Source organism: Diospyros lotus, chromosome 15, assembly GCF_014633365.1.
Source record: "Diospyros lotus cultivar Yz01 chromosome 15, ASM1463336v1, whole genome shotgun sequence".
NCBI lineage: Eukaryota > Viridiplantae > Streptophyta > Magnoliopsida > Ericales > Ebenaceae > Diospyros > Diospyros lotus.
Genome location: NC_068352.1, coordinates 33885827 through 33912642, shown reverse-complemented (window position 1 = coordinate 33912642; position 26816 = coordinate 33885827). Strand labels below are relative to the sequence as shown.

The following is a 26816-nucleotide window of genomic DNA, read 5'->3' as shown; positions in this document are numbered from 1 at the left end:
TACTTTTGTATTTTTTTCGTATGATCACACTTGAATTTTTCGTTGTTTCGATTATATCTTTATATTTATATTTTCGATTCAATTTAATCCTTATATTTTGATTTTTTTAAATATAACAAATTATTATTTTTTTTTTGTTTTAATTATACTTATGTACCTGTATTTTTTAATCAATTTAACACAAATGTTAAATTAACTAAAAAATATAGATATATGAGTATAATCAAAATAAAAAAACATTCAAGTTACCAAAAAAAAATTGGCAAAGCATATAAGTTAAATTAATTCAAAAATATATGTCTAAAAATATAATTGAAGCAACGAAAAGTTTAACTAGCGTCGTAAAAAAAAAAAAAAAGAATGAAGTTATTAAACTTAGGGTATGTTTGATTACATTACCTATAATTTAATTCTATGTAATATTGACTAAAAAATAAAAACCATCTCACCCCATTGGAAAATAAATTCTATGGAAATAAGTTTTAAATGCTTGTACCATACACATTTTTTTATAGAAAAGTTAAGAGTGTTTGATTGTTTTTCATAAAAAATGTATAATAATTACATATTTTTTATAATAAATGTATATAATCAAACACACTCTTATAGTGTAACAAAAAGAAGTCATTAATGAGTTTGGCCCCATTAATTTGATGATAAGACAATATAATTGACTTTCGTTTTGTAAACAGAGATTAAACTTATAGTGTTAAACAAAAATTACTCAATACACACCTAAATACTAATGAATACAAGTTATCACAGGACATGCATAGACCCTCCTCCCTCATATGGGTGAATCAGTAATCCATAAAAAGAAGTCAAAATCAGCAAGAAGCTTCACAACCAACGGTACAAGTACGATTAGCATGAAGTTATAGGGCAACAACAGCAGCTTAGGATTACACAAACCAGAAGAGAAGACCCACCACCATTGGAGGGTGGTCTTAGATATCTGTCCACACCAAAGACAAATTAAACTGCCACTTCTGTAAGAATACATTCTACAGACAATTACAAGCATCTGATGCTAACAGCCAGCCATATCAGAACAACAATGGCATATTGCAGTTTCTTTGATCCACTCATAAATTCAGGCTTAGTACAGCCTAGAAATTTTATGCACGTACAAATAACACGACACGACACGACACAAGGAATGCAGACAAACTAGCCCTCAACAATTTTGTCCTTCAGGTACTTCAAAAGAGCTTTGGTTCCACGTTCCAGAATTGCCCTCCGGATGCTGGGAGAAAACACGAAAAAGAACTAGATTAGAGCGGCATCTCTCTAGCGTTTATCTAAGTTGGGTTAGATTCCTATGCCATGCAACTAGCAGTGCCTCATGTCATGCATCAAAAAGAAATGCAAATAAAAAATAGATATAGGAAGAATCATCACCAACTGATAATTGATAATTTTGCTAGGTACCCAATAAGGACCACAGAGTTTATAGTTGGCTGTTTATGGGAACAATAAACATTCCATATTTGGAGAGAGATCTTACCATGAAAAATATTAAGATTAAATATACAAATATTTATATATATTATATATATGTGTGTGTGTGTGTGTGTGTGACAACTGGAGAGGAAAAGTGATTTAACATATAATCTTATAACCAATCAAATGTAAGTTTGAGGGTTTGCAAAATGTAACTGTTTAAGCAATCAAAACTAAGTTTGGTGGTAATTTGTGATCACACTTTTCCCTTTTATTCAATAGTTTCCTACCTAAAGTTGCCATCCTAAGCTGCTACTATATGGAGGAGTTTTGCTAAATGGTTATAAACAATATATCATAGATTGAATCACCAATCTGAAATATTGGATATGCCAATCAATCTCAAGAACTGACTCATACAAATTTAAACTCCAGAAATTCTAAAGAAGGGTGTAGAGCCAGTTAGGAGGTGCAACAAATTTTATTTTTAAACTTCTAAGAATTTACAATTCAATATTTGGATGCCTCGAGTCCCACTATATCGCAATGCACAAGGCACATAACACAAGTTTGTGAAGTTAGTGCAAGAAACAAAAATAGCATGGTCTCTCTTTCCCTCTCTCAAATTGCATAACTTGGCATGATGTAAAAATAATAACAATTCTCAACAGGGAACACATAACATATCTTTGGCAATGAAAATAATTGCTCTGTTCCATATTCGAATATAAGAAAAAAAAAGGCAAAAGAAAGACTGAAGTCCCTTTTTTGGGGGGGTGGGGGGGAGGGGATAATTAATGCTTAGCTAACACAAGAGAGAGAGTGAGAGTACCTTCTCAATGGGTTTCCATCAAGTTTCAAAACCTGCAGGCTAGGTTCAAGTAAACCCTGCAGAACAAGTTTCCAACTGAGAAAAATGTACAACAGGCATATCCTATCTTGTGAGCAAGTGAAATTAGTCCTCTCCGCATTGCTTATTAATAATCCAGATTATAGCAACATATCAGCCTGATACATTGTATTAATTTATTTATGAAATATAGGAAGAAAAGAAAAGTCAATATCAAACCGCTCAACAGACTTTTTGCTAGTAGCATTGAAGTACAGAGCAATATCTGGAAACTGAATAGACAAGTGTAAGAAGTATCAGAATGGGATACTCTATTGTTAGTAGCAACTAACTTTCTTCATTTCAATTATCAAGGGTTACAGAGGATGAAAGTTCAAAGAATAATAGATAATTTTTCAGAAAAAGGATTATACAGTTAGTATATCATAACATTATTAGAAAAATGTTTACCATAGCTGGCCATGGACAGAGATTATTGATAGCTAGAAAACTCATTTAGCTGACCCCACCTAGTGAGATTAAGGCTCATGATGTTATTGTATCTAGAGAAAAACTTGCAAAAGCAAAGGGTTTGATTCTGACCAGCTCAGGGGGGAGGATAGTAATGTTGTTGTCTGAAAGGTCAAGCTCAGAAAGCAAAGCAAGATTTTTGAAACCCTGCAAGTAATAATAGAACATACAACGTAGAAATTAGGACCTCATCCATAGTCAACACCCTGCCAACAATATGGTCATTAAAGCTCTTAAGAATATCTGATAGCTTGTGGAGATAAAAGGCACAAACACACAAAACAAGCAAAATGTATATTGATCGTGTGTTAACAAAAATCAGTCCACTCCCCACTTTCATCATCCCAGGACATAAGGTGGGACCACTAATATCCTCTGGCATACCTCAAATACTTAGAAAATGCACTGCATGTACTCTAAATTTTTTTACTTGAACAAGAAGGATAAATGCTACGGAAGCCTATCCTGAATGTTTGCCTTCCTATTTGCACAATTTTGCTTTTCATTCATTAAATGCATTAGAAATGATAAGTTTAAAATTCTGATCATAACTAGGAGTGCAGCATTATAAATGTAGAACAATGGTCGTGAATTTCATTAACTATGATTATTTAATGGTATACACAATAGGGTAATTGGGCTGCTTCTGAGCTACATGGAATTTTTTTTGGCTTGTGTTAACCACAGAAATGAAGCAAATTTTGATTCTACCTTGACCTCTATTAGCTTCACCCCAGATGCTAGTATTATGGGACTTGTACTGGCAAACATCAAGTTGATTGATGGTTCTTTTGGATGCAGAAAATGGTTTTTCTTTAAGAGAGAAAAATTTTACCTGTGGAATTAAGTGAATAGAATTTTGGCTGAGATCCAGAACCCGTAACTGCTGCAGTCTTAGTAACTCTGATGGAACTTCAGATATATGCATCCTTCTGTTCATCATGTGAAAAGCGATGCCTGATTACTTGAAAGGAAGAAGTTAACAAGTTCATAGATAAACATTATTTTTCTCAAACATACCTCAGGTAAAGCTCCTGCAACTGTGGTAAGCTAGAAAATGCTGCAGTTTCGGGTAAGCAACCAGTGTTGCCACTTAGATCCAGAATATGAAGCTTGGACACTGCTTGAAGTCCGTCTGATGGAATCTGGAAGCAGGGAAATATAGGATATTTAAAATGACAAATTATAGTAGTTATACAACAATGAATGAACTTTAGGGCATAAATAGTGATGTGGTCACCAATCATGACCCGGCCCAAAGCCGACCCGGTCATGCCGGAACAATATTTTAATATTTCTTAAGTTTTAGAATTCTACTTGATTTAGGATTCAACTTCATGTTTCTACTTGATTTAGAATTCTACTTCATGTTAGATTAGGATTTTATTTTTATTAGGATTTTAGTTAGATTTTGTTTACAAATATTATATGGATTTGGATTAGCCAAATACTATAAATATTCCTAGGATCTAGAGTTTGTAATCAAGTTTTTCTCAATCAAATTTTAGCAACCTATTTGGGTTTTCTTAATAAAACAGTATTGTTTTTGCGTCTTCTTGAAAGCCAAGTTTCGGCCATTGAAGTTTGTTCTTTTAAGGGTTTATTTTGGTGTGTTTTTTTCACACACGCGCTACACGCTGCGTCAGGTGGTATCAAAGCGGATAATCAACCAACTAGATGGCCAATCTTGAAGGTAACGGTAGCAACCAGCCTTGTGACGGTGATCAGGGATTGTCCGCAGTTTGGAGAGCAATCGAAGAACAGCGGGAAGTAACTCGTACTATCCAGCAGCGATTGGAGCAAATTAGCAACCAATTGGGCACCTTACTACGAGCTTATGATGACAGGAACCTGAATAATGGGGTGAATCAAACCAGAGCGGGAAGACCACCCATTAATCATGTCCTTGTTAATCCTAGAAGACCAGTGATTGAAGATAGCGATGAAGATGATGATTTTGGTCAAGCAATAGCTAACCCTGGTGGTAGAGGGGTTAGGAGAAATGCGCATCAGCACAACCACTGGGGCAACGATGAGTATAAACTAAAAGTTGATACTCCTACCTTTAGTGGAGATTTTGATATTGAGGGGTTCCTAGATTGGATCACTGAGGTTGACCGTTTTTTCGAATGCATGGAGATCCTAGATGAACAACAAGTAAAGTTAGTGGCTTACAGGTTGAAGGGCGATGCATCTGTTTGGTGGGAGCGATTAAGAGAGACGAGATTGAGGGAAGACCGACAGCCAGTTCAGACATGGAGACGAATGAAGCAACTGTTAAGAGGTAGGTTTTTGCCCCTTGACTATGAACAATATATGTTTGAAGCTTATCAAAGATGTGCACAGGGAATGAAGAGTGTGAATGAATATACCTCTAAGTTTCTGCGATTGGCAGAGAGAAACCAATTGTTAGAAAGTGACAATTAACAAGCACCTCGTTACTTGAATGGATTGAAGCTTGCTATTCGTGATAAAATTGGGGTTCAGATGGTTCTGAGTGTGCAAGAAGCAAGGAACTTAGCTTTAAAGGCTAAATTCATGTTGAGTGAGAGTGAGAGAGCTCGTAATGACAACTATCGTTGGTATAATGAGAATGAAAATAAACAAGCAGCTTTTGATAAAGGTAAGTCGGTTCAAGGAGCGCAAAACATATTGATATTAGATATCATTTTATAAGAGAAGTCCTTGAGAAGAAGGAGGTAGAGCTTATAAAAGTTGCTGGAAGTGAAAATGCTGCAGATATTTTCACTAAGGCAGTCCCATTATCCAAATTACTTCATTGCTTAATGTTGTTACAGTTTGATGTGTTTTGATTGATGTGTTTTCAGGATATTCAAGAAGTAAGCAGGGCTAGAAGGCTGAAATTCCAGGATTACTTGAAGCAAAATGGTGGAGAATTGTTATTGTTTTGCCTAAAGTAAAGCTGGATTTATTGAAGAAACCAGAAAGAATTGAAGATGATGTGGCAGCAGTTAGTTAATAGGACTTAAGTGTATCTAATTGCTTTAGTAAGGGTAGTTTAGACTTTATGTAAAGTTAGTTATCTCCCTTAGATATTTCCGCCTCCCTTAGTCTATATATAGAAGGGTGTGGAGGCCGGTTTTCATCATCAGTCAGTCATATTCTTTATTCCTTGGGTTCGGGTACAGTGAGAGGCTTGAGAGAGAGCTGGTTGTTTCAAGTTCTTGTTAGCTTCGGTTGAGTATTGTATCCGAGAGTAAAGGAAGAGGGAAGAGGGGAATTCTTGTACTGGTTTCAGACTTGTTTCTAGTGGATTGTTTGCTTCTTGGATTGCTGGATGTAGTGCCATGTAAATGGCATGAACCAGGGTAAATTGTGTGTGCTGCAATCTGGTTTGATTTTTCCTTTTTTACATTCCGTTTTTATGTTCTACTTTCAATATTCATTGTTGTTATTGAATCGGTGAGTTTCTTGAGTGATTCTTGAGTGATTATAGTCTCGGTTTTTACAATTATTGATAGTGGAAGTCAGGAGAAGATCATAGGAAGAGACGTGGTGGCAAAGATGCAGTTAACTCCTGAAAAACATCTAAGCCCTTACATGATTGGATGGATCAAAGAAGTTGGTGGCATACATGTGGATGAACGTTGAAAGGTGCCTTTCTCTATTGGTAAGTACTCCGACGAAGTCTATTGTGATATTGTTAATATGAATGCTTGCCATATTTTATTTGGGAGGCCTTGGCAATTTGATGTGGATGCTAAGCACTCAGGTAGGAAGAACACATATCAGCTTGAGAAAGAAGGTGTGCGTTATACTTTGTTATCCATAGTGGAAAAGAACCAAACCAAAGCTTCTAAAGTGGAGGGGCGAAATTTTCTTACCATTAAACATAAGCACACTGAGTTTGTGAGGGAGTGTAAGGATACTCGAGAGGTTCACTTATTGGTTACCAAGGGAGAGAACGTGAGTGAGCCACTAAAGGTGAATCAAATTCCAATGGAGGTGCAGGGATTGTTGGAGGAATTTCATGATGTGGTTCTTGAGGAGTTGCCTAATGAGCTACCTCCTATGAGGGATATTCAACACCACATTGACTTGGTTCCTAGTGCTAGCTTGCCTAACCTACCACACTACAGGATGAGTCCTAGGGAGAATGAGATTTTGCGTGAGCAGGTAGAGGAATTGTTGAGAAAAGGGCACATTCAGACTAGCATGAGTCCATGTGCAGTGCCAGCATTATTGACACCAAAGAAAGATAGGAGTTTGAAGATGTGTGTTGATAGTAGAGTCATCAACAAAATTACTATTGGGTACAAATTTCCAATTCCTAGACTTGACGACATGCTTGATCAACTTGATGGGGCTGTGATTTTTTACCAAACTTGATCTTAGAAGTGGTTATCATCAAATCAGAATTCGACCTGGAGATGAGTGGAAGACAGCTTTCAAGAAGAGAGATGGGTTGTTTGAGTGGTTAGTCATGCCCTTTGGACTAACCAATGCACCAAGCACTTTCATGAGACTAATGAATCAAGTATTACGCCATTTCATTGATGAATTCGTTGTGGTATATTTTGATGATATTTTGATATACAGTAAGTCTATTAATGAGCATGAGGGGCATATTTGGGATGTGTTGAGCGTGTTGAGGGAAAACAAACTTTATGCTAATTTGAAGAAGTGCACTTTTATGAGTGAGAGCTTGCTGTTCTTGGGCTTTGTTATAAGCAAAGAGGGCATAAAGATAGATGAGGAAAAAGTGTGAGCTATTAGAGAGTGGCCAACCCCTAAAAATGTCAGTGATGTGCGAAGTTTCCATGGGTTAGCAACTTTCTATAGGCAGTTTATCAAACACTTTAGTAGTATTGTGGGTCCAATTACTGAGTGTTTAAAGAAAGGAAAGTTCCATTGGGGTGAAGAATAAGAGCAAAGTTTCGCCTTGATAAAAGAGAAATTATGTACCGCTCTTATCTTAGCTTTGTCAAGCTTTGACAAATTGTTTGAGGTTGAGTGTGATGCGAGTGGAGTGGGTATAGGTGTTGTGTTGTCCCAAGAGAAGAGACCAATTGCATTTTTCAGTGAGAAGTTGTGTGAAGCCAAAAGAAAGTGATCTACTTATGATAAGGAGTTTTATGCAGTGGTGAGGGCTCTTAAGACATGGGAACATTACTTGATTGCCAAAGAATTTGTTCTTTACACGGATCACCAAGCTCTTAAGTACTTAAGTAGCCAAAGGCAATTGAGGAGTGATATGCATGCTAGATGGTCTGCTTTTATTGATAAATTTCCAAATAAAATTGTGCATAAGTCGGGACAGCATAATCGAGTGGCGGACGCTTTGAGTAGGCGTGTGGATTTAATCAAGACCCTTAATGTTGAGATTGGTGGGTTTGAGTGCTTGAAAGAATTATATGCGACATACGAGGATTTCAAACATGTGTGGGAACAATGCATGTCTCAACAACTGTCAGGAGATTTCTGTGTGCATGATGGGTTTCTCATGAAGGGAAATCAGTTGTGCATCCCTTGCACATCTCTTCGTGAGAAAATTATTTAGGATTTGCATGGTGGTGGCTTAGCAGGACATCTTGGCAGAGACAAGACTATTAAAGCTGTTATGGGAAGGTATTATTGGCCAAGAGCAAGGAGAGATGTTTCTATTATTGTGGCAAGGTGTTATATATGTCAAACAGCTAAGGGGCACTCTTCTAACGCCGGTCTCTACATGCCATTGCTTGTTCCCAATGCTATTTGGGAAGATTTGTCTATGGACTTCGTGTTGGGTTTACTGCGAACCCAACGAGGTATGGATTCTGTTTTTGTAGTGGTTGACAAGTTTTCCAAGATGGCGCACTTTCTCCCATGCAAGAAGACGGCAGATGCAGTAGCTACAGCCAAACTGTTTTTCAAGGAGATTGTTAGACTACATGGAGTCCCTAAAACTATTACTTTGGATCGTGATACAAGGTTTTTGAGTCACTTCTGGATTACTTTGTGGAGAATGTTCGATTCATCTTTGAATTTCAGCAGCACGGCACATCCCCAGACTGATGGACAGACAGAGGTGGTGAATCGTACCTTAGGAAATCTGATTCGCAATGTTTGCAAAGACAAGCCCAAGACAATGGGACCTAGTCATAGCTCAAGCAGAATTTGCCTACAACAACGCCGTGCATAGCTCAACAAGAAGATCACCATTCTCTATCGTATACATGAAAGTTCCTAATCATGCATTAGATTTGGTAAAATTGCCAGAGGTTCCAAGTTTCAGTGTTGTAGCTAGTGACTTAGCCGAACACGTTCAAGCAGTTCAAGAAGATGTCAAGCAAAAGTTGCACGAGACGAATAAGAAGTATAAGGCAGCAGCTGACAAGCATAGGAAGCACAAGGTATTTGCGGTTGGAGATGAAGTCATGATATTCTTGAAGAAGGAACGGATTCTTGCAGGACAATAGAACAAGCTTAAGCCAAAGAAGTATGGTCCTTACAAGATTACAAAGAAGATCAATAATAATGCTTATGTTGTGGATTTGCCAAATCATATGGGTATTTCCAAAACATTCAATATTGCTGATCTTTCTTTGTATTTACCGGACGCTAAGTTGTCATACCTAAATCATAATTCGATGACGAATTCTTCTCAAGTGGAGGTGAATGATGTGGTCACCAATCAAGACCCGGCCCAAAGCCGACCCGATCACGCCGGAACAATATTTTAATACTTCTTAAGTTTTAAAATTCTACTTGATTTAGAATTCAACTTCATATTTCTACTTGATTTAGGATTCTACTTCATGTTGGATTAGAATTTTATTTTTATTAGGATTTTAGTTGGATTTTGTTTACAAATATTAGATGGATTTGTATTAGCCAAATACTATAAATATTCCTAGGATCTAGAGTTTGTAATCAAGTTTTTCTCAATCAAATTTCAGCAATCTATTTAGGTTTTCTTAGCAAAACAATCTTGTTTTTGCGTCTTCTTAAAAGCCAAGTTTCGGCCATTGAAGTTTGTTCTTTCAATGGTTTATTTTGGTGTGTTTTTTTCACACACGCGCTACACACTGCGTCAAATTGTCTTTGAGTAGACAATCTATTTGAAAATTTAGAACCCCAGATTTTCTGGGTTTTTTTATCAGAAAGGCCTGCCCACGGATGAGCTCACACTACTATAGGATCTCCAGGTTCAATACAGAGCTCTACTTCAGCCAGTGGTGATGTTGTATCTATGGTTCAAAATTGTGACCACCAGATCCCAATGAAGCAGTCTTGCAGCTTCACTGAGCTCCATCCAAATTGGTTCAGGTCTTAAAGTTTTTTTTTTTTGTTTTTTTAATAAGAGATGATAAAACTGAAGATCGCCAAGAAGGGGGGAGAAACTAGATAAAAGATGGTTCAGCTCTAAAAGGTTTTAGTAGCAACTTTTAAAAAGTTGAGACCCGCTAAAATTGGATTAGCCTCTCCAAGAAAGGCCAACTCTTCTGAACATGGCTGTCAAATTTCTTCTTCAATGTGCAGGTAGAATATCTCCACATGATCATATTGCAAGTGGCATTCCTAATTATCTTGACATCGCTAGCTATCTGTATTGGACACCTAGAAAAGAAATGTATTACAAGATCATATTCAGGCCTTTTACTGAAACTCAGATTTGCTATGATTTGAATTGTAATGATAAGGAATGACTTTCCTTTGCAGACTACAAACAATTTATAAATAGTTATCGGAATAAATCCAGAATCAAATCTAAGTTACCTTTCTGAGTGGATTATTATCCAGCTTCAAACATGAAAGGTTAGGAAGTGACTGTAAAACAGCACCTGGCCATTCTCTAATCTTGTTTTTGGATAAAATCAAAGCCTGCATATTGCCGTAAGTATCAAGATCAGTGACAGCCAAATTCAAACAATTCATCAATCATGATGGCGAAACTGCAATTCATCAACCTGGAACCTACTTGAATGCCATAGATATGTTTCAGTATTAGTGGTTACAGTAATATACTGACCCAACAGGAAAAGCCTCCTAATGTTAAAATCAAAAGATGTTTAATTTGGTCTAGCTAAAAAAAAATTGCTTACTTTGATATAATACAGTAGGTAATTCACCAATGAAATTTCAATATATGAAACTAACGTACGAAAATATATTGTCTGTAATCAGACCAGGAAAACAAATCATGTACCTCAATAGAAACACAAGAGGAAAGTTCAATAGGTAACTCTTCAATTGAATTGTTAGAAAGATCAACTTTTGTGATATCACTTGACTTCCATATTTCTGATGGAACAGCACTCACACCAAGGCCTCCTAAACAGAGTTCCTGAACAATAAAGTGAAAGCACTCAGAAAAAGATATCATATAAGACCTACAAGAAGTGGAAAGATGTAGATAGAATAAAGAAGTTCTATACAATAAATGAAAATCATCTTAACTCAAAGCATATGCCCAGCCATGTACACAGATAATGCAGGAAATTTACGATGATACTGTATGTAGAGAGAGAGAGAGAGAGAGCTATTGAGTAAATGACCTAAACTTTTTTATCACACTGATGTCAATTTGAGGTATCCCAGAGATAGGGCATCAGGTATTATGCTGTATAGTGATTGCTTTACACATTCATATGCAAACATTTATGAATTCACATTATGCAGATGTTGAGGATGAAATTGAAGCCTTCTGGGAGGGTTGCTCTTATTCCATTTTTTTTCCTGGTTTCATCATATTTAACATCCCCAATGCTGATAAAATCTTTGTATCCCCAGACCTACTGAATTAAATGCAGCCTTGTACCAAAATTAAATATGCATCATGTAAGCAATGTACGTTGGTTTGAACACAAACAATAAAATAATTTTCCCTTTCTGGGAAGATGAAAAAGGAATGACAATAACTGTAAGCCTCTGCAGATCTTGAAATTGAAGACTTCTGGTATCTTATTTGCATTGACTTTAGATATCAGAAAATTGGCCCCAATTGTAGCTGGTGGCATTTTTTATTGTACTTTTCTTCTGTGTAGATTTAATAGGGTAAAGTCGTCTAATGCATGATTTTCATATTGGAATTTCAATTTAGACCAGACACCCAGTCTATGCTATGAAACTCCAATCACAGCCCCTGTACAATATCCCCCTTCTCCATTGAGTGCCCATATATTTCAAACACCTTTGTGATATAATGATTTATTTAACAATTGTTCGGCCTCTACAAATTCTTATTCTTTCTCAAAGCATGAAAATGAAGGTTTTTGTGTGAGAGTAGGCACTTTGCTCAAAGTGCAAATATTGATAAGGTTTAATCCTTCTCAAGTCAATTCATTTCAGAGCACTTATTTGCAGAGACCAACACAAACTGATGTTTTGTCCGTATTTCTCTAAAGAAATATGTGTCCAAAAAACACCTTCATTTTCTATTGAGATGATATATTTGATCACACAAAATTCAAACATGTTTTCCACCAGCAAGCTGTCCACAGAAAGAAAAGAACTAAAATCCAAGTATTACAACAGCAAGCTTTCCAGATAAAAGATACCACAAATGTAAAGTGGTCCATAAGCTAGTTAAGATTGGATAATAAGTTCATATTACCAATTCTACAGGTTTCCCCAGTTACACCAATTGGAGTTCTACACTTTCGATCGTCAAGGAGAATTAAACCACAGGTTTCATGTGATAGAAGAGAAAGAGAAGAGAAAGATTAAGTATATAGCGAGTGAAATACCTTTGATGCAAGGGACATTCGAGCTGCCATGGAAATTACATCATCTTTTGTTGGAGTAGCAGCTCCAGACTCTGCAAGAGAAAGAAAACATAACTAAGAAGAATAACATACTAATAAACTTCTTGTCAGCTCTATTTTAAAGCTCAAAGATTAAGATAACTGTACAACTGGGACAGAAACCATGAGACCAGAGAGTGTGAGGTATCCTAAAGACATTCTGAGAGCCTAAAACCTGAATAGCATAAACTAAAATACCTTCATCAGTTGGAAGTCTACTCCTTAAATACTTCAACAAAGCAGGCGTAGGTCCATTCACCAAGGAGCTGAGAGAGAACAAGTATGAGTGGACAAACTCTTAAAGCAACTAGAGCATTAAATATAGTAAATGATCAAGAAAGTAAATCAAACCTTCTAAGAGCTCGCAAAGGATTTCCAGAAAGCAGAAGTTTCCGCAAAGTTGTCATCATACCTAAATAAATCGACTGTGTTGGATAATATTGATAATATACAGACAAACAGGTACCAAGATTCATAGACATAACATGCATAAAAGAACTTCACAATGGGGCATAGTTATGTTGGATATCCTCTAGTTCATAAAGCAATAAAAGTGAAGAAGATAACAGCTTTCATAATGTGATTTATGGTAGAATTAACAAGTCAAAGAATTTTGAGATGGAAAGGCACCATAAAAGATGCTGAAGATGCTGATGAAGAACATTGCATTTAATATATTGAGTGTGACAATGATGCTGATAACACTTTAGAAATACCAACAGCCTTGAATTATTTGGCAATAAAAAGACTGGCAATAAAGCATTTTTTGCTTGAAAAAGAAGCTAAAAGCCTAAAATGTAGTGGAAATGTTATGGACTAATGTAGGTGTCCTATGCCTAATCAAAATCTGGCTTCACAGAAATTTTGAGACTGACAGAAACTTCTAGGTGACTGAGAGGTACAGATCAATGTAAGGGTTTGCTCCACTTCAGATAAGCAACAGCAAATCCTCACACATTCAACAGGAAAGCTTTCACTTATCAGAGCCTATATGCTAAACAAGGAACAACATAGATTTCGCAATATAGTAATGGTTTCCCTCTCAAAATTCTATACCAAAAAAATGTTTTCTCACTCAAACAAAAGATTCACTCCAGTTTGTGTTCAGTAAAATGCTAAATATCTAATTAGAAGAAGCATCCATTTTAACCATGCCTCATTTCAGATAAGCAGTACTTGCACATCTTCACCTAACAAGTGAGAGCTTTTGTCTCAAGTAGACCAAAGAAGAGAACAAATGATTATGTTGGAAATGCAAACATGCAAAGTATCTCCTTTAGTAAATAGGGAAAGTTTTTCAAGTCTTTCAATCTTAGCATGATAAGACTACTAGCAGTAATTGTTGACTAGAAAAGCAGCAGAGGGAGTCATTTGAGATCACTCCTTAGCCCATTAACTGGATTGACCTGTAAACTTTCTGAGTTGAACTAACTCAAGTGAAAGTCTATTCCTGAAGGAGAAGTTAACTTTGGAATTTTTTTAGTAGAATTTAATAGGACTGGTTAAGAATTTTATGTTCACTAGGATTATAAATTAGAAATTAGTTGTCTTTTATTATTTTATTCCTATTAGGGCATATTTGTGTATAATTAGAGTTGATTGTAAAAACTATTAAATAGAATAAATAAATTTGATTCTCTTCATTTTGGTTCTCTCTTGATACTCTGCATACCTTATTCTTCTCTTTCAATTCTCATTCTAATTCATCCTACGTTCTTCTTTGCATGTGTTCTTCCCTATATTCTTCTCCTATTTCATCAGTTATTTTTACTATTATCTTCTTCTCCCTTGGTTATTCTCCTTTGCACATGTACTTCTCTACATCTACACCTACTTCACTAGTTATCTTTCTCTTTGCCTCCATTCTATTAATTGATGTAGCAACAAAAGGGAAAGGCGATAAGAGAGAAAAAGAGAGCATCAAATTATGTATTCTTTTTAATAATCAATCAATAGCAAAGTCTCAATAATCATTACCAAGTCCTATTTATATGCAAATAGGCCTAGTTCTAAGAGGAATCAAATGTTAAAAGACATAACTAAATTCTAATTTCTATTTCAAATGAATATAGAATTCTAAACGATCCTACTTATAAGCCCTACTAAAATTAAGTTGACAGAAAGAAAAGTGCCATGATTTTGTGCACCAGAATTACTTTCAATGGACTACGGAAGAGTAGCTTTATCATTCAATACATCCCTATGTAAATACACTTCACAGATACATAGAAAATAGAACTCATATCAATTATTAGAAAAATAAATTCTAGCCTTACCGATCTCAAGGGGCAAGCCGGACAACGAATTGTTCGACAAATCTAAAAGTGAAAGGCACAATTTGCATGCCTCAACAGGATACTCCTTAAGCTGCATAAATATCAAAATAATGAGGGGCATACACAATGTGTTTTATAATTTATACTGAAACTTCCCAGGGAAGACAAATCAAGCTAAGGATCCTACTAAAATCTACAACCAACATAGAAAGAATGCATCTTGAACTAGAAGATCACCCAGCCACCTGGTTTGAATGAAGATCCAATGTCCCCAAGTGAGGAAGTGATCCAATCTCTACTGGTAATGAAGACAAAGCATTGTTCCTACAAATTAAACCAAGCAGCAATTATAAAGGATGATGTTAGCAGGAATAACTGAATTTTCACATATTATGATAAGCCTCATTATCTATTTGTCTTGAAACACTGAATATCAATCTGACCCCATATAAAATTCCAACAGGGAAGAGCAACCTATTATTGATGGTGGGATTGAAGAAATTCCTGTCAAATTCATACATATATGTTATATATCTACAGTGAAGAAATTGATCAACTGGTAACACAATTGGCACTCTGAACCATATAAGTCTTATTATCAATTTGTCAATCTATGCAAAGGAAACTATATGGAAATTTATTCACTCACTGTTCTGATAGAAGTTAAGGCAGATGAGACGTGAAAGACTCCCAATACTCTGTGGTATAGCAGTCAGCAAGTTTTTTGCTGCAAAATTAGGAAGTGTAGTGGGACACTTAGAATTTCTTAGTGTAGATTAAATTGTTGTCAGCATTAAATGAAGAAGTAAAGAGGGGGCAGAAAAAATAGAAACCAGAATTCATTTACATGCGTTGAGTTCTGTAAGCAGGGTACAAGATCCAACTATATTCTCAGATATCACTGTTAGCCTGTTTCCCTGCATTCACAGAAGATACAATCAAAACTTTATACTCCCTATCACCAATCAGCCTATTACTTTGCTTCTTTTTTTTCCCCTGGGAAGCGGGATTAACTAGAAAGAGGTTCAACAAGTAAGAAAAGTTTTCTAGTACCTCAACATTTAATTTTGTCAGTTTTGAACACTTCATTAGATCTTCTGGCAAGCTGGTAATGCAATTATTAGAAGCCTGAGGAGTGATATTAAAATAAGAATAGGGTGAAAAGCTTAAACATTTCAAACCAGTTGTCATGTTACCAAAAAGAAAACTGACAGAAATAATTTAATCTGTCTTGGTTAACTCCCAGTCACATAATCTCATGATCAACAAGCCAATATATCGTCCCTGAAGTACACATATGCACAGTATTTCTGCCACTACTAAAGACACGATGGATCCTGTAAAAACCTATTTTTAATTTTCTTCTTCATCAGATGACCTAAGTGCTTATCAATATTTCTAGTTTTTTCCAAGGAAGATGGTTGGAACCTTAGATGTTAACTAAACAGGCTCAATTATACAAAGGAGAGTCCAGTAATGGCCATGCAGAAATAGGGCATGATGGATAAATGGAGGAATGTTTTAGGTGTCTTATGTGAGCACAGTTCAACATGTTCAAAAATGTTGGCTAGTCTAGAAAAAACAGGTTTACAATTAGCCAAGATGAGGTCAATTTGTGGTGAAATAATAAGAAAGTGATTCAAAACGGAGGGAGGAAAAGAAGAAGAGAAGCAGCAGCAGTATAAGGAGATTAGAAGGAGAAGAGGATATGCAGAAGGACAAATCTGCAATAATAGGACCAGCAGAAAGAAGAATGACAGAGAAGAGGGAAGGGATAAAATAAGGAAAGAAAAAAGAAGAGGGAGAGAGAGCTCCAGCTCTTCCAAATATTCAATTTTTATATTCACGCACGCGCACGCGCACATTCCAATTACACTAACAAACCATATTTATAGGTTTTATAGAACTCTTAAAACAAAGATGAACCTCCCAACCCTTGGAGCCATGTGCACTAAGGAAGCCCTTTACAAGACTCTTAAAACAACAAGAACTCTTTTAAGACCAATCTATCCAATATAGTTAGTATTACTTAAAACAACTAAAACACCTTGATAAAATCAAAGATCCTAGTCCTTTAAAGTTTCTAAATCAATAAATTCCTAACACAACTAAAAGGGTGTCCCAAGTGCATGAAACTCCCTGCTTTGTGAGGATGAGGGAAGAATCACTTTTTGTAAGCAGCCTTACCTTTGCTTTGCAAAGAGGCTATTTCAAACCCATTACCTCCTAATCACAAAGGAGCAACCTTATCATTTCTACAAAAGACTTGCCCTCAAACTCCCAACACAACTATGATTATAAAATTGTAAACTAACTTGAACTCTTTGTCTCCATTAATAAAATTTGGAATGGAGTGGTGAGACAGTAAAGACAACACTTCTTGAAAAAATAAAGGAGCATATAGATTGAGAGTGTTCTTCGTGTTTGTCATGTACCTAGGGTTTAGCCTAGGATTTGGATGAGAAATCAGAAGAATCCCAGGGGTTCAGGATCAATAGCAGAATGATTGGAGGGGGAATTGGACAGAAATGAGGGAGATAATAGATAGAAATGAGGGAGAGTGCAGATCGGAACAGAGAAGGGAGAGAATAGAGAGAGAGAGCAGAGGGAAATGGAAGGGAGATTTAACAACAAGCCTAACTAAGGTGTGCTGGAACATTCCTCCAGCTAACAGCCTGCTAATGTGACAATCCCCTCCCCTTAAGGCATTTCTTATCCTCAAGCTGGCTGAGTTGGGAAATGCTAAACCTTCACAGCTTCCAATATGCTTTTTCCTTCTCTTCCACAGCTTGGATGGAGAAGTTTTGGAAAACCTCTGTATGCATAACAAATTTGCAGTAGTTCTCGTGTACACCTCGACTGGAACACAGCCAAAATCAATTACTCTCCGTTGGTCCAACTGAGCAGCTGAAAATTGTTGGTTGTTGTCCTTACCAACTTTCCCCACCACAGTTTCTTCAATGTGGGTTGGTGTAAGTCCAGAATGTTGGCTAACTGCGACCCTAGCTTCCTTTAATATTTCGTCACTATTGAGTAAAATTAAAGGCGTTAGACATGCATCCTTAGTGGCAGTTAATGGATTCCCGACAGACCAATTGCCATTCTTACTTGCAACAATATCTACAAAGGCCTTTAAATGCAGCAATGTAGAAATGTCAGGTCTAGGGGTTGTTGCAGCATCAATTCCGATCATCACTTCATCCTTCATCACCCAAGAGGGCTAAGACAAAGATCCCAATTGGTCAGCTGGAATGAGAACAAACAAGGCAACAAGATCTTTGTCCTCCACATCAAAACTTGCGGCTCCTTTCACTATTTCCCTTAGTTAAAACCATACTTTCTGAAGCCATACTTTCTATCATCTCCAAAGCAGTGTTTTGCTTAACTGGCACAAAGTACCATAACCTTCCTTGAAGAATTGAATTGTCTAACTCATGCAAGACCTCGTTTCCAACCGTTAAGCCTGCTTTCGTTCTTTTTTGTGGCTGTCCTCCGATTACATGTTGTCCCCATACTTCCTTATCAAATCCACACACCTTCACAACATTGGAAGATATTTCAGCTGAGGATATATCTCCCATCATCCCATTTCCAGCAATAGTAATGGACTCCAATTTCTTTGCCAGCCAAGAGTTTCTCCAACACTGTAGCTCACCAGTTGTAATTTGAACAGATAAAACAACAGAAAAATCTTCCTCTCGAGCTGTTTCCTGCTCATTGTCGCACACCCAAGATTTTTCGTTCACCATTTTCCCCTCCAATGGTGTCCCCGTGTTCATTCTTGCAATTGCCTGTCCTGTCCGGACATACCGATTGCATAGGAAGAGATGATAGAGTTCCTCAATGATTGAATCATGACCTCCATCACGACCTTCATTCCCGACATGATTTATGGCCTGCTTATCAGCTAAGTCATCAACTTTATATGGAATCAAAGGCAATAGAATAGTGTCCTTCAGAACTCCAATATCAATTCCATTTCTCACAAAATTTTGATCCGAGACCACATCCAATCTTTCAGTCCATGCACTAGCTACCAGAGGTAAAGTGTTGGCCTTGGCTTCCTCTATCACTTCCCCAAATACTCCTTTATCTTCCTTTTGCAGCCTTTCAGTAGGTGCATCTTGAGGTCTTATTTCTTCTTCTAGCTTCTCCCTTCCATTTCCCTCTGCTCTCTCTCTCTATTCTCTCCCTTCTCTATTTCGATCTACACTCTCCCTCATTTCTATCTATTATCTCCTCCATTTCTGTCCAATTCCCCCTCCAATCTTCTATTACTGATCCTAAACCCCTGGGATTCTTCTGATTTCCCATCCAAACACTAGGCTAAACCCTAGGTACATGACAAATTGGTATCAGAGCATTGTTCCTCGGCAATTTCCTTGTTGATTAATTTCTGACAGAAAACGACGATTGTTGTCCAACCTGTCGTTCGACACAATTGACTCAGGTGAAGTGAGTTAACAACGATTTCAGACAGATCAACCACATTTGCCAATCAATAGTGAAATGGATCTGGAGCATTAGTTGATCCATAGCGATCAGTTGCAGTGACTTCCAGCGATCAGCTTGGATTGGGAAATTATTGAGTTGAGACTGTCGTCAATCCTGATCGGCGATCAATTGCATATCAAAGAAGATAGCAGTTTCAAAACAGAGTTGACAATTCAATTGCAGATCAGAGAAGGCTAATCGAGTTGCAATAGGAGTTCTAGGAAGCAGTTGCGAGCTGCAGGTGGAGAGAACTGAATTCAGGTGAATTTAGTTTCACTGAATTCTGGCAAAGGAGGTTTCTCAACTATCGATCCTCAAGGCAATTGATTATCCACCAGTGATCCAAATTCTAGTGGCAAATGACATTGGGGTGAAGCAAATGGAATCTCAATGGCAGCAAGTGTTTGCAATGATGACGAAGAGGTTGAACCGTATTGGATCTGTAGAATCGACGGTGGATAAGAAGCTGGAAAGTGCTCTCGGTCTGTTGCGCAATCTATACCTTACTCGTCCATGGAATCAGAACTCCATTGGCAGATCTCCGAGTCCAATGCAGGGAGACAAAACTGTTTTTTCGAAAATGGAATTAGGAATGTATAAGGCAAAATACAATAATAAGAGGGGTGAGGTTAAGGAAGCATTACAACCCTAGTTGTTCTTGAAAATGAAGCCGCCTAAGGAGAAGTCAAGATTGTGGAAGATCGATTCACTGCTTACTTCAAATTTTGGACAGAAAAATAAGTATTATGATTTGAGCAGCAATGACAAGAAGGATGACTATAGTATCGAAATAGAGAAGGGCAAGAATAGAGCGAGAGAGAGAGCAGAGGGAAACAGAAGGGAGATTGAGAGAAAATTTAGAGAGGAAAATCATCAGAGAGTTTCATTCGTCAATTCAAAACATATCCTTATCATCCCCAGTTGTGGCTTATATAGCCTAACAGCCTTCCACATGCACCCATGTGCATAACAACAAGCTGAACTAAGGTGTGCTAGAACATTCCTCCAACTAACAGCCTCCCACATGTACCCATGTGCATAACAAGAAGCCTAACTAAGGTGTGCTAGAACATTCCTCTAGCTAACAACCTGCTAACGTGACAGTGTTCAACAATGATTAGAAACTAAATTAGTTCAGAATAACACATTGATTGCATGTAGTATAGCGTTTGATAAACAAAGTCTTTTTACCTTGTGATTTAATTAAAATTATAAATCTTGAGTGAATAGAAGGGAAAAGATTCATGTAGACATAACCCCAAGTAGTAGGAGCAATAACTTTTCAGTTAAAGCTGCGTAGCCCATGCTTGTAAGTTGCAACCTCAAAAGTCACTATAAGGAATCATATTGAACAATACCAAACTTGTGTTGGATTTGACCAGGTCAAAATGTGTTTATATTTCCTACTAATAAGCATTTCCTTGAGCATCCCAATCTAATGATTTAACCATGAAAAGAAGATCAACTTTTAGGGATGATTCCTAGTCTCTTATTTAATCATCATTTCATCAGAGAGTTGGCGAAGCACAACAATAATTGTAAGTAGTGGGAAGGAGAAGGGAAAGGAAAAAAAATCAAAAACAAAACTAAAAGCAAATGAAAATTATCAAATAACACGTTAAGTTTTCATTTTTTAAAAGAAAAGAAAAAATAAAGGCACAAAATTAAAACCAAAATAAAAAAAAAAAACTAAAATCTAGAAGCTCTGTTAAACCCCTACTCAAATAAAAAAAAAAAAAAGAAGCAAGTAATCACATGCAAGAACTTTTAGTATAAACTATATGATCCCAAACACAGTACAGACAAGATAAAGTAATCAACATTCTGTAATTCCTGTAAAGCAACTGAATCTTTGTGAAAAGAACCCAACCAAACCCATGATTTAACAACCACCACCCCCCACTATAACACCCCAGAAAATGGTTTAAAGTGTTAGTGAATTAAGTATTGTGTGTGTGTGTAATAAGCATCATTGTTGGCTTGTCTCAAGTGTTGAGGATTAAAGAACAAGAAGAATAGAGGGACATGGCAGGTGGAAAATTCAAAGGAGAAAATTAAAGTCAACAATTGTGGGCTTGATGTGGTAAATGGCAAGATTGACAAGTTAACAAGTCCAAAGGAGAAAATTAAAGTCAACAATTGTGGGCTTGATGTGGTAAATGAAATGTAAGTTAGATAAACCCTAAAGAAGCCTCCTTAATGTGAATTTCATTTGTTGGAGATCTGAAAAGGGTGTAGGACATTAATATAAAGAGAAAAGGGGGAAAATAACGCATATAAATAGGAGAAACAAAGCAAGAAGGCAACTGCAAATTTAGAGACAGTGGACAAACAGGAAGAACTCCCAGCAGTTAGGTCAGCTTCTCATCTTGATGTTTTTCAAATTCTTGGGTTGTGCAAGCAATAGGAGCCAATACATAGCTGATTTTCACCTAGAAACCCTGTTACCCCTGTTTTGGAACCTAAAATCTTGATAAATCTTCATGTATGATAGCTTGCGGATTGAAACGAGAGGCTAAGGAAGAGTAGAAGGGAAAGGAGAAGAGCTTGAGGCAAGTTCTAATCCCTGGTTGCAGTTCAAAAGCTTTGATTTCCTCATCTTATAATTGAAATTTTAAAGAAAAACCCCTACTAAAGGGTTCGAAGTAAAACTGTGAGGAATTGTTTGATAAAACAACTTTTAATCCTCTTCCAAGTGCTTCAAATAGGGCTTATTCACCCTATCTTTCTTGGGGATGACATGTTTTTGGCTGGGTTGCGGACTTGGCAGGGTTTTGAGCCACTTTACCAAGGTTTCGAGTGAGAGAAATGCGATTTCAGGGAAGGGAAGATTGTTGCCAGTCAACAACTATCTTGCAAGCTATCAACAGTTGATGCCCCCTTATTCTTTTTGTGTAAAAATGCCTCTTTTCCTTTTCCGAACTTGAATTCCCTATATGTGGATGAAACTTGTGCATGAAAAATATATTTTAAAAGGGTTGTGAGTGGCTTGATGCATATAATTATTAGAGTGTTGAAGCATGGTTTGTTTCATGGTTATCATTTCCACGTGCATGAAAATTATTTTGGGAAAAAGATATATGAGGTGGAAAGCGCACTGCGGATGAGATCTGCTCGGATATATCCTATACAGTTGCGGCTAGCATACTCGGGTGGGCTGATGAGTCTACCTTGAGACATACTCGAGTTAACGAACTCGAGGGTTCTTGCTTATGGTTGTGGGGATGATGGAGTGGGGGAAACTGTACTCAGATTTTTCTCTTACACATGAATATCTTATAAAGCATGCCATGGATACAGGTATATGTTTGATTGCATGACATGGCATGGTGAGCATGCATGTGATTACTTGATTATTCTTGTCCCGTTATAGATGGGTATGGGATGTTCCTTACTTTCTTTTATTCCATATTGACTTGACTTTATTACTCTTGTTGTATGTTCTTTCTCATGCACTTGCTGGGTTTCGTAGCTCACTTTTATTTACGTCATTCCAGAAAAAGGGAAGGCTAAAGAAGAGGGTGAGCCTAGCAGTGTCTGAGTTGGGTGCTAGATGTATACAGAGCAGTTCCAGCTAGAAGATCTTTGGGGAGTGAGGTTGTTATGTGTGGTAGTGGACATTTTGTTCATGTTCCTTGTACCATGTCCTTTGTATTTATATAAAGTTATGACCATGTTGTCTATATTCTTTTAGGAGGCGTTGTACCACTTTGTGATGTGGATTATGCTCAGCATTAAGAGTTGTTATGCACCTTCCTAAATCTTGTGCCATTCTTGTTAACACTTTCCCTTGGTTTCCCTTGGCCGGGGTTTCTAAGGGTAAGGTCGTGATACCCACCCCTCCACCCCCCCAAAAAAAATAATAAATTGTATAAATCACCCTGATATTTTCAACCAATACTTTAATGGTGTTATTCAAACCATCAGAAACCTGAGCTACAGAATGCTGCATGGTCTAGTCTGAACTACCACTAAAATTCCTAACACGTTGTTCAGAGTATATATCTTAAAAAAAATGTAAAATTACACTATGATGCATATAGGATTATCAAAATTGGCAGCTGTGCCAAATTTTTCCAGATCTGATAAGATTTTCTTGGATGAGGGTTGTTAGATATACATAGTTTTCCCTTGCGATTGTGATATGTGTAGTAGATTTATCAGCAATAGAGCAACAGACTACATTAGCTTCTCTCAAATTTTGCACTACCTAATCAAATCCAGTACTACCAAATTGTGCAGTCAGAAAATGAAACTTGAAACGATCCAAAAGATGAGCTGTAATATTTCCAAGTGCTAAGGGTGAATAACAGATATTGGATAAAATTTTTGCCTTGCCTTGAGTTCTAATAAATCTAAACAACTTCCAAGTGAGGCAGGAAGATCATTCAGTTGGTTGTTTGAGCAGTCAAACCTAGAGGAACCAAATAAAACAGATTAGTTCAATCACAACCAGCAGATTATTTTTGTTAGATGTATTCATTAACAAAGAAAATGAAAGCAAAAATGAAATCCACTTCTATTGTTTTTATATAGATAAGAAGCTCATTCTTCTAATTTCCATCCAGACAATTAAAAACAAGAGGAAGAAGAGAACTGTTAAAATTTGCCTACTTGACCAGAGAAGTTGCTGATCCAATTTCTTCGGGTAAACTCAGAATCTTGTTAAAAGATACATCTAAAGATTTTAGCATGTGAAGCCTGTAAAATAGACAGAAATTGTCAGGACATTGCAGGCATGATTAAATGATTGGGGTGGGCGGGTGCTTTGGGGGGGGGGGGGGGGGGGGGGGGAGAGAAAACTGAAATATAGTAACGGCTAAAAAGGGCATACTCTCCTATTGCAGCTGGGAGGTGGGTAAGATTGTTATGACTAACATTCAGCACAGATAACAGAGACAAATTTCTGAGGTCTTCTCTTAGAGATTCAATATTGTTATGAGCCAAAATCAGTTTCTGCAACTCCACAGCCTACAGATACAAATGAAAAAATTCAATCTTAAGTATTATCACAACTTAATAACTTATAACACCAAATTCATCTAACGAATTGGCTAGAGCCTCTAAATTAGATGAATTCAAGCAGGTTAAATGAGTTATTCACAGTACCTCCCACCACTTTTCACCCTCCCCAGTTGCATCCAAGCTGTTGTACACCTCACCAGGTACTTCCCTGAGATGAATAAATAAATAATGATAAAAGGCAAGGCAACCAAATTCATTTGCATCTAGGTGGAGGATAGCAATTTGTAATTCACAACATGCAAATGATTGGAACCTTAACGCTCTCCATGATCTTGCGTTGTAGACAAAATAGTTATAGCACACGTTGCTATTTGCGTGATCACACTTCATCATTTCTCGTCTTTTGTGAATTTGGAATTATTCATTACATCATTTATAGTTGCCTCACGAATTGAAAGACGGGGTTGAATTGGATGGTTAGGGCTACTTCCTAGTTTACTATTGTTTAAATCAAGGAAATGGCCAACTGACAGGGATGAAAACTCTACAAGAAGCTTGCAATTCTATCTCAACTATCATTGAGATAGAAATATGATTAGCTTTATAACTTCTGATCAAAATTTACACATAGTCAATATTTTAGAAAACAACCAAGTTCGCCAATTTCGGGATTTTTATCTCTCATCCAATCCATGTAGATCCTCGACATCATAGTCAGTTAAGGATGAAGCACAGTATTAATGTTACTATACATTGTCACCTTTTCAAAAAAAAAAATCAAACAGATATAACTACTCCATAAAATCCCGCATCTAATCTTCCAGAGGCGAAAACAAAAGAGAAGAAAAGCATAAATTTTGAAATCCAACGGAAAGTGACCTTGCCAATCAGTCTTAACAGCAATGAAATCAAACATGGGTGAAGAAGTTTAAATTTGAGAGATATCAGGGGCTCACTTGAGCGAACGGTTTGACAAGTTGAGAGAACCAGAGCTTCTGGCAGCTTTCAGCACTCGATCCATCGAGATTGTCGGAGCGGAATGAACCGAGGATTGATTTGTTCTCAGGATCTGTCTAATCTATGCAGCAAACTGTCGGAGAAGAGATCGTGTTACGGTGGTTGGATGGTCGGAGCCGGAGATTAACCCACTCTGCGACCCATACATTTAGCGGAAATACTATTTACAACACGCACTTATACGACGCAGTTTTAACGGCACTTGCTTATTAATATATTATATATTTAAATTAATATTTTAAATATAACACATTAGGATAGAATTGTTGTATTAGTATATTATCTGTATAATAAGGCATAAGAGTCTTGGAAAATGTCTCAAATGTATGAGAGAGACATTTCAATGGTTGAGATTAATAATTTTTTCACCCACAAACACACACATACATATATAAACACACAAACACATACATACGCAGGCACATATATATATACATATATCTATACACACAGGCACATGTTGGTTATGGAGACTGGTCCAAGTCTTAGCATCAGTGGAAGGCGGTCACGATGAAGCGACTAAGAGTGTCGATGGCCTGCAATGGCTGAAGTAGTAGTGACGGTCAGTGACTGAAGGCGCAGAGGACCAACTACGATGGCTCGTGGCTGTGTGGCGGTCAGAGGCGACGGCTGTTGGCAAGGCTAACTGCAACAATGGCCAACGAAGGCCCAGTCAGCTTGACCGACGACGGCTCTACGTGTGAATAATAAGAGGAAGGAAGAGAAAAATACGAAAAAATGAAAAAAAAAAATGGAAATAGTCTACAAATTCAAAAAAAAAAATTGAAAATTAATTTGGGGTTCGAGCAGCATGCCAAAAATGGAATATGGGGGCAAAGTGGTAGCCAAAAAGGTTTCAAGCTAGCGGGAATGCGTATCGCCCTTATTTCATTGGGAATGATGTCATACTCACTATGGAGAGTTGCGTGCTTTTGGGTTTTGCGTATAACTGCACTGGTAAACAAACAATTTGCCATTGGTCATGTCAGTTAATAATTTGGGTATTGATGAGGTTTGAAAAAATAGACATTAATTATAACTTTTGGAAAATATAGTTAGGGACCTTTGGAGATCTCGACCAGCAATTTAGGCTTCAAATTTTATTTTTTTTAAATAAATTTAAAAAAAATAATACTTAAATTTTTTTAAAAAATTGTTCGACTACAACATTTGAACTTTTTTAAATAAAAAACACCAGCAGTTAAGTTTAAATTTTTTAAAATTCTATAATTTAATAATTTGATATTTAGAAATTTTTTTTTTTAAATCATGGATGTTTTAATTCAAACAAATGTAAAAACCTCTTTATTTGATAATGATCAAATGTAATTTTTACTGTAAAGTTTTTATTCAAATAATGATATCAAAGTAGAAAATGATAATAGAAATTTATTATTTTTATCTTTAGGTATTGAATCTTTGATACTTAAATAAATGTAAAATTGATTTATTCGTATTATCTTTTTTAATTAAAATAATAAAAAAATCAGAGTTCCCGACATCGGCTCCTAAACC

At 36.7% G+C, this 26816-nt stretch overlaps 1 protein-coding gene across 2 annotated transcripts; it reads right to left on the bottom strand.

The window, feature by feature from the left end:
* Window positions 1–909: 909 nt before the first annotated feature.
* On the bottom strand, window positions 910–25453 carry LOC127792137 (plant intracellular Ras-group-related LRR protein 6). Of its 2 annotated transcripts, XM_052322507.1 has the most exons (21): window positions 25241–25453; window positions 24429–24492; window positions 24154–24290; window positions 23934–24020; window positions 23658–23733; window positions 15879–15953; window positions 15673–15742; window positions 15475–15552; window positions 15269–15329; window positions 15071–15149; window positions 14826–14916; window positions 12901–12961; window positions 12748–12815; window positions 12493–12563; window positions 10953–11090; window positions 10523–10627; window positions 3824–3948; window positions 3639–3735; window positions 2876–2950; window positions 2276–2331; window positions 910–1246 (listed from the first exon to the last, which is right to left on the bottom strand). In XM_052322507.1, the coding sequence occupies exons 1-21, from the start codon at window positions 25303–25305 to the stop codon at window positions 1171–1173; spliced, it is 1755 nt and encodes a 584-aa protein (XP_052178467.1). In that variant the 5' UTR covers window positions 25306–25453; the 3' UTR covers window positions 910–1170. The 2 variants fall into 2 exon arrangements, with proteins under 2 accessions (XP_052178467.1, XP_052178468.1); XM_052322508.1 differs by lacking the exons at window positions 24429–24492; window positions 25241–25453 and having other exon boundaries at window positions 23934–24022; window positions 24160–24278.
* Between the last annotated feature and the right edge of the window lie 1363 nt (window positions 25454–26816).

Bases quoted from the DNA above. Each gene is read 5' to 3' on its own strand.
- LOC127792137 (XM_052322507.1), bottom strand. From the start codon at position 25,305: ATGGATCGAGTGCTGAAAGCTGCCAGAAGCTCTGGTTCTCTCAACTTG. The intron at 2,951-3,638 runs GTAAAATTTTTC...TATTACTTGCAG, and splicing joins CTATTCACTTAATTCCACAG to GGTTTCAAAAATCTTGCTTT. The intron at 2,332-2,875 runs GTCAGAATCAAA...CTTGTTCTGCAG, and splicing joins CTATCCTCCCCCCTGAGCTG to GGTTTACTTGAACCTAGCCT.